Source organism: Chiroxiphia lanceolata, chromosome 17 (assembly GCF_009829145.1).
Source record: "Chiroxiphia lanceolata isolate bChiLan1 chromosome 17, bChiLan1.pri, whole genome shotgun sequence".
NCBI lineage: Eukaryota > Metazoa > Chordata > Aves > Passeriformes > Pipridae > Chiroxiphia > Chiroxiphia lanceolata.
The window spans coordinates 4450545-4458870 of NC_045653.1; the positions used below are offsets into that span (position 1 = coordinate 4450545).

Below are 8326 nucleotides of genomic sequence, written 5' to 3' on the forward strand. Positions count from 1 at the left end.
CCAGAGCAACAATATTTACCTTTTTTGTTTTGTTCTGTTTGGTTGGTTTTTTTTGCTCTGTGAAGCTTGCTGACGTGGAGGCCTGTGGGAATGGAGGAAGATTCATCTGAAAAACACTTGGTAAGAATTAATTCAGGGCAATAAACTGACTTTAAAGGGGTTTGTGTTAGGTCAACTTTTGAAATATTCTGTTACAGTCAATACACTTGACAAGGAATTGACAGTATTTGGTGTCATTGTAAAAAAGGGATGTAAAGAATGGCTTCAGGAAGCCTTTGAATCTAAGATGAGTGAAGTCATCTGAAAACTGATAGCTGGTTGAGGGTTAGTGTTTTGGATTGCTGGAATTGCTCTGCATTCTCTTCTAGGATTTGGACCTGGATCATCAGTCTTTAAGCAGCATGGATAAAAATGCTTCCGAAAGAGGACAAAGTCAATATTCAAATCCAACAGATGAGAGCTGGAAAGGTGGTCCTTATACAAGTAAGGAAAAAGGGCAAGCTTTTTCAATGCATTTTTATAGCCAGTCTTAGTTCACTTCTGTAGTTCTGTGCAGAAAGTTTTGGGGCACTTAAACTTGGGGTATATCTTTGCAACTTGTGTTCATGCCTTGCAGAGATTTTCTCTTTAGAAGATAATTCACAGCATCACTAACTACCAAAATGCTAATGGCAATGTCCTGTTTTGTTAGCCTGTTGTAAGTGAACTGCTATGAGTTGCTTCTGAAACTTGTGTTGCTCCATTTCATTAGACCAGAAGCTATTTGCCGGCCTCCTTATCAAGTGTGTGGTGCAGCTGGAGTTGATACAGACCATTGATAACATAGTGTTCTATCCAGCAACAAGCAAGAAGGAGGATGCTGAGCACATGGCTGCAGCTCAGGTACCATCAGACTTAGTTGTGACCTTGTTGTGACAGTAAAATACAAACTATGATGTTTATTTACAAAATAGTTGCTTCCTTTTAATAACTCAGCACTACCCTGAATGTGTGTGTAGATTACTCTTAAGCTGTGTTTTTGGTTTTTTTTGGTCTGCCTCCAATGCTTCCTGGCAGTCTGCCTGTTGCAGTACTATATTGCCTTTATTTTAATTGTCAATATAATAGATTATCTTTCTTTTTACGATGAATGCATACTCATCAAGAATGTTTTTGGTTTGTTTTGGGGAAAGTGTTCTTTTCTGCTCTCTAGTCTGAGTGTCTTCATTTAGTCACAGCTGAGGCTCTACTCAGCCTCTGGATGTTTGCACAGGAGTTTTTGCAGAAGTTGAATTTGAGCAAAGTCAGTGGTCAAGATTCCACTCATCGCCAGCCTTGGAGACATCAGTGTTCCTGAAAGTTCTGATTCTAGGGAATAGTGCACAGTAGCTCTTGCTTGGCTGTTAATAAAGCCCTGAGCTAGAATTCTGGGCCTAGTGCATTCAGGTAATGTTTTGGGGGTGGTATAATTAAATTCCTAGTGAAATTAGCTAAAAATATTGACCAGTTTAATTAAATTTTACGTGAGCCAAAGATGGGGAATTTCTACACCAGGCAACATTTAAACTTGCACTGTTTTTGTGGTTCATTTTGATGTTCTTCAGAATTCAACAGACCTACTCAGTCAGCTTCTAGAGGAGAAGAAATGTTCCGTATTGTATTGCTTGGACTGTAATGCTTTGATAAGGGAGTTCTCCCCTTGCTCTTTATTCTTATGTTCTTACCAGTAACTAGGATAGACCATAACTTCTCTCTTCACTGAGAAGAGTACAACTCTGATCTTTGTCAGCACCACTCTTCTGTGTTTTATTACACCAATACTGCACTTGCACCTAAAATGGAATTTGGAGTTAGTGTGGGTCATGGCATGTGCTCTCTCTCCCCTGCCCCTTAGCGAGACACACTGGATGCAGATATCCACATTGACACAGAGGACCAAGGAATGTACAAATACATGTCTTCTCATCACCTCTTTAAGTTACTGGATTGTCTGCAAGAGTCTCATTCGTTTTCAAAAGCCTTTAACTCAAACTATGAGCAGCGAACTGTGTTATGGAGAGCAGGTGAGGCTTTTATTTTTATTTGATAAAAGTGCTGAGCTCCACTTCGGCTTTAACTATTGCAGCACAACAGTGTGACTTGCAATAACCTGTACGGTTCAGCTGAAGGTTGCATGCTTTTGTTTGCTAAATTATCTGCTTTGTTTGATTAAAGTAGAGCTACACAGCTGCTACTGCTGTAGTAAAATGTCTTTATAAATAGATCAGGTTTCAGTCAAAATCAAAGAGGAGGCAATACCATCTGAACAAGAAACCATCACTAGTCACTAATGCAGGTAGTGTTGATAAACTTTATTTTTGGCCAGTAACTCCAAACATGAATGTTCCCTCTCTTCCTGTGTGTGACTGATCTCTAGGGTTCAAGGGTAAATCAAAACCCAATCTCTTAAAACAAGAGACCAGCAGCTTGGCGTGCTGCCTGAGGATCCTGTTCCGGATGTACGTGGATGAAAGCCGGCGGGACTCCTGGGATGCGGTTCAGCAGCGGCTGCTCAGGTAGGAGAGCCTGGGAACAAGGGCTGTTCCCCCTCAGCCACCACAGCTCACAGCCTGGGAACAAGGGCTGTTCCCCCTCAGCCACCACAGCTCACAGCCTGGGAACAAGGGCTGTTCCCCCTCAGCCACCACAGCTCACAGCCTGGGAACAAGGGGTGTTCCCCCTCAGCCACCACATCCCACCTTGGGGACAAGGGCTGTTCCCCCTCAGCCACCACAGCCCACCCTGGGGACAAACAGCCCAGTCTGTGGTGATGACCATGGATAAACAGATATAACCATTCTCTAGTAGAAGTTAATTTAGCAGTAAGGAAACAATCTTCCTGAACAAAGGAAGCACCTTCTTGCCTGACATAGGCTTTTCTTTACAGAAGTGATGATGTCTGAGTACTTTTCCCACCAGAGTCCATAGTGATAGTCAGAGGTATAAAAGGATACAATAATCTAAAGGGAGTGCAGTGTAAGATGCTGTATACCTGGAATTTAAACAAATGTAGAAAATCATGCTAAATAAATATAAAAAGGTATTTGGATGGGTTGTTGGTACATAGAAGTTCAAATTACTAATCTCTGATCAAATGTGAAGATCTTCCAAACCTGCTGTTGGCACTAATGCAGTGGATTCTGATCTACCAGCATCTGTGGACGTGTTAATCTGCTTAGTGTGTAAAAGGGAAGGTTCCATTGCTTCTTTAATTAAGTGTGTCCTAAAATAGCCATAGTAAGTGGTACAGTTTGTACCTTGTGTTTACAGTCTGCAGCAGGGACCAAAAATTTATTAATACAATAATAATTCCTCTTTAATCTGTGACGCTGAGCTCTGCAGATCTTTTTTAAAACAGCCTAGATTTGGAGGGAGAGCTCTCTCATGGTGCTGTTGCTTCAGCTGTCCCCATATGAGGGTCAGGAAATAGTGTTTGCAGGTTGAAGGTGACAGCACTTCAATTACAAAATGTTTATTGGGCAAATCAGGCTTTTCCATCTCTGTCTCCATCGTTCTCTGTTGCCAACATGAAAAGTATTTTAAGTTATCTGGAACAACTCCTGTAACAGAAAAGACAAAACAGATTTATGTAGTTAAAGTTGTTGCATGTGATTGAAAGCTTTCCCATTGAAGTGCATCTTGCTTGAAAACAAGATACACTGAGAGGACAAACTGCATGTTATAAAAAGCTTTTTAAGTGTTTTTTCTTTATGGTTTGTGTGAACTGTGCCCTCTCTCCAGTGTGTGCAGTGAAGCCCTGGCATATTTTATTACTGTCAACTCAGAAAGCCACAGAGAAGCCTGGACCAATCTCCTGCTGTTGTTTCTAACAAAAACGCTAAAAATCAGTGATGACAAGGTAAGAAGGGGCTGGAAGTCATGTCTGTTTGTGTTCAGGTATGTTTTTCCATTCCTGCTTCAGTCTGAGTTCAGTCTGCACTACTATGCCTGCTGGAGGTGGCAGTTCCTCATGGCGAGTGCTCTCCTCACAGTACAGCAGTGTCTGTTGTCTGCAGGCACTCTGCATTTGGGAATGGGGCTGCATCCCTGGAATTCTCAGCTGTGTGGGAATGGGGATAGAATTACCGAAGAGCTTTCGTATAGAAGCACAGTGACTCTCCAATAATGGATGGGCTTGTGCTGTGTTACAGCTGCACGAGAATGGGAGGGGTGAATTTCACCACTGTGAAACTGGAATTTCAGTTCCCTGACAGTGATGGCAGAAATAATTTTGAAGAAAAGTGAATGCTAATATTGACGTTGCTACCAATAGTCCCTGATACCACCTCTAGGCCGAGGTGGTGTCAGAACCACCCCACAGACCAGTCTGACTCTGCGAAGGGCCAAGGGCTCTGTGTGCGGCGGCTGCGCAGACGCGCGCGGAGCTCGGCAGCACCTGATGCTTTACCAAGTTGGTGTGGCCATGGGTGTGAAAAACCTCTGTGTTCCCCTGTAGCAGTAGAGAATAACGTTGTGGTTTGTGTGTTGGACAGTTCCGGGCACACGCGTCCACGTACTACCCGTACCTGTGTGAGCTCATGCAGTTCGACCTGATCCCCGAGCTCCGCGCCGTGCTCAGGAGGTTCTTCCTGCGCATCGGGGTCGTGTTCAACATCTGCGGGACGGAGGAGCACGGACGGACAGCAGGAGGGACCTTGCCCTCCTGGTAGCCCCCAGCAGGGCTGCTACCAGGGCCTGTACATAAAGCTGTGCTCCAGAGATGGATTGAAGTGGACGGGGAAAAAATGGGAGCCTGGCGTATCACCACGGCAGCAAGTTATTCTTACCACAGTGGCATTTGGGGACGAGGAAAATAATCCTGTTCTGTCCATCCTACAAAACTGTCAGCAGTTTTATTTAAATGATTGCTTACAGAGAGTCAATACAGTAGGTGTACAGTCTCTGTTTCAATGCTCGTCATCTTCGTGATCCGGTCTCTCTCTCCCAGTCTTTTATCCACTGCTCGGTCCTGCATCCCAGCTAGAGCTGATAAATCAGCTGGATCTCTCCACAGAAATTACGCCCCTTGGAAGTAATGACTGTAGTTGTGTAGCCTTGTGATGTTGGCTCATGTGTTCGTAATAAACTCGACTGCAGTGACCAAGGAACCACCTGAGACCCCTCTGGGCTTTCCTCTGTGGCCAGGACCAGGCCAGGCTGGGGTGTTGATGTGGACAGCCCATAGGATATTTGGAGAGAGGGTTTTCCTCCTGTTTAGCAAGTAATTTAAAAACCTTTTTTTAAATATCAGTACTGTATCTTCTGAGACTTATTTTTGGTTTTACGGAAGATTTTACATCAGGAGCATCAATAGCATCTACTCCCTTTAGCTTGTTAGGCTTGACTTAAAGGTAGTTAAAAAAAAAAAGAAAAAGCTTTCCATTTCCTTTCATACATGGGCAGATCATGGACAGATCATACAGAGGAACATCTGAGACAAGGCTCAGAACAAATAAACCCACCCTTTTGACCCTTGAGTTCAATGTATTTAGCAGCAATTGTGACTGTTTAGCAAGAAGTCCTGTCCTTAACACGAGTTGGTCTCCATTTACTGCAGATCTGCAACCTCTGATTTGTGCAAATGATTTCTATTCTCAGCTGTTAGTTCCTGTTGGGATCTAAAAAAAAAAACTGAATTCCCAAAAAACTCTAGCAAAATTAACTAAGTTCATCCATGTGCTCTAAGAGTTTCTGTGCTCTGAAGGTACCTGTGGAGCAAACGTGATGTGACACCACAGCTTTGCCCTGGAGAGTTTTATTTCTTTCCTTGAACTGCATCAGGTTTTTGTGACAGTGTTTCCATGACAGAATACCAGCTTGTCCTGTGAAATAATTTTAAATTTCAGGTTTTAAGTCTTCTCTAAAGTGGGAAAGCATGGCAGGGTGAGAGAAAAGGCTTCACTTCCTAACATAATGCATACAAAGTGTTACATTAACTGCTGTGCTATCCAGAGTAGCAAACTTAAAATAGAACAGTATTTAAAGAAAAAACAAACAAACAAACAATTGCAACCTACCTACTTGAATGGTCCTAAGTGTATAACCTGTTATTCTGCTTTTTCAGTTGAGTTTCCTGGTAGGATGGCCTGAGTTGAGGTTGTCTTGGGATACTCCTCTCTGAGCTGCTGGGAATTTGCTGTCTGTCTTTGTTGTTTTCTTGTTTTTGTTTTTTGGGGTTTTTTTGGTTGTTTTTTTTTTTTAGTGAGCTATTTCCAAAGGGTTCCTACGGTGCTCCTCAGTTCATCAGCTTGTCCTACGTAAGCATTGTTAGGGAAAGGTTTTGCAGTCAGTAGTAGTGACAAGGCTTTCACAATTTATTTTTACTTTTTATTTTTAACCAAAGAAAAATAAATGGTGGTTGTGGCTCTTTTGACTTTTAAATGCCCATTAGGTTAAATCTATACACTGCTATTTAGTAGAAGGCAATATATGGCTATATATGACAATAGCAAAAGACTGAAATTAAGCAATGCTGGTATTTAACTTGTGTTTGAAATGTCCTTTTGTGTTGCATCTCATGTAGCTGCTCATTCCCTGGGAATGTCACTGCATTGGTTACTGCAGAAAATGAAGTATTTATTTGAATTCTATTTAAATCTGTAAGAATATGCTATTCCTTTCCTTCTGGTCCTAGGTAGTCCTAAAGAAAATATCTGAATGGTTATTTTTCCGATGTGGAATGTGTCACTGCCTCATGGAATGTATTCCCTTGTGTCCCATCAGGCACAAAACTGGCCCAGCTGCACCTTCCTCCGTGTGTCACAGGTTTCAAAGCCCTACAGTCATGTCTTGAAACAAGTCTCAATTTTGAGATCTTAAATGACTTCACAGTTGCTTCCTGGGCTTTCTTTACTCTAAGGGGCAGCATTTGCACTCTCTGCATGTAGGATAAGGATGTTTAATCCATCCTTCCTTTCAGCCTTTGGTCTGAGGCTGTTCTTTTCCTTAAGAAAAGGTTTTGTTGTATTTGCACCGGTTATAAACTGCTGAAGTGTGGGGTGTGTGACATCCAGCCCTCCCAGACCCTGCAGCGCGCGAAGGAGGGGGACTGGGATGCAATGGGATGGTCAGAGCCTTAATCCTGGCCCATGTCTGGGGTCGTTGTCCCCATCCGAGCAACGAGCAGGGTGTGTGCAGGTTGTGTCCACAGCACTCGTTGGTTTTCCTCACGGTCAGGAAGGGCAGAGCCCCCAGACCCCCCCGTGGAGCTCAGCCCTCCTGCAGCGCTCCCGGCTCGTTCCCTCCCCCCGACTCTGCTGCCGCGGGGGTTTGTTGGCTCCGGTGGGACCGGGAGCGGGGCCGGCCCCGCCTTGACAGCGGGACTGTGCAATACACAGGGTGAGAACGGCACCTCTTGGACTTGTGGTGCTTCAAAGGATTCTCTAACTGCTCTTAATACAGACTCCCCAGTTGTTGCTGTTCCGTCTCATTCCAGACCCCCTCAGGAGGGAGCTGGGGAGGATTTAACGAGGGAAATCCTAAAACTCCCTTTTCATGGCGATTAGAAACACCTCTCTTAGAAACACCCCTCGTGTTGATTCTTTTGTGTCTTGCAGTCCAGGAAAAAGTGTTTTTTAGGGCAGTTTGTTATCCATGTCTCCTGACTCACTTTCCAAACGGTAAACAGAGCAATCTCAAAAAATGTCCACTACAACCAACACACACCAGATTTTAGCTCAGTCTTACTATTCAAAAGGAGAAAGATTAAAAATAGTAATTCTATCAAAAGTGCAGTTCCCTTTAATCTGTAAATTCAGTTTGTCCAGCACCTTTATTTGTGTAAAATGTATGTTTTCACATATTTAAAATGCCTAAGTTTTTTTAATATCTCCATATTAAGTGCATTTACTATCAATAATTTAAAGAGCATTTCTTGCCAATGGATGTATAGAGTTTTGACAGAATACCAAAATTATATAATATGAAAACCTATGTAAAGTTTTCTACATGAAAATACAATGTATAGTAGTTATAATATTCCATGCTTTAATCAAGTGATAAATCAATAAAGTTTTACGAAGCGTTGCTTCTTTGCTCCTGTAGTTCCTGAGGGGGCTCAGAGGCTGCGGAGCCTCCGGGGGTTCACTGCGAGCTCGGGGGGTTGGGGTTTTGTACCCCCCGCGCGTTCCCTCCTCCCGCCGTGTCCCGGTCCCCTGACCCTATCCCATATCCCGCTCCCTCCTGTCCCGCTCTCTCCATGTCCCTATTCCACATCTTTCTCCCTCCTGTCCCGCTCTCCCCGTGTCCCTATCGCATATCCCGTGTCCTGCTTTCTCCATGTCCCTATCCCATATCCCGCTCCCTCCCG

At 43.6% G+C, this 8326-nt stretch overlaps 1 protein-coding gene across 2 annotated transcripts in view; it reads left to right on the plus strand.

Annotated features, from left to right (window-relative positions):
* The window catches only part of ARFGEF2 (ADP ribosylation factor guanine nucleotide exchange factor 2), a 34538-nt gene extending 26495 nt beyond the window's left edge, over window positions 1-8043 (plus strand). For both annotated transcript variants that reach the window (XM_032704910.1, XM_032704911.1), the window contains 7 exons: window positions 66-120; window positions 369-483; window positions 752-882; window positions 1874-2042; window positions 2396-2534; window positions 3760-3877; window positions 4512-8043. In XM_032704910.1, the coding sequence (XP_032560801.1) occupies window positions 66-120; window positions 369-483; window positions 752-882; window positions 1874-2042; window positions 2396-2534; window positions 3760-3877; window positions 4512-4688 (904 nt within the window). In that variant the 3' untranslated portion in view covers window positions 4689-8043. The remainder of the gene's footprint in view (window positions 1-65; window positions 121-368; window positions 484-751; window positions 883-1873; window positions 2043-2395; window positions 2535-3759; window positions 3878-4511) is intronic.
* The last annotated feature ends 283 nt before the right edge of the window (window positions 8044-8326 follow it).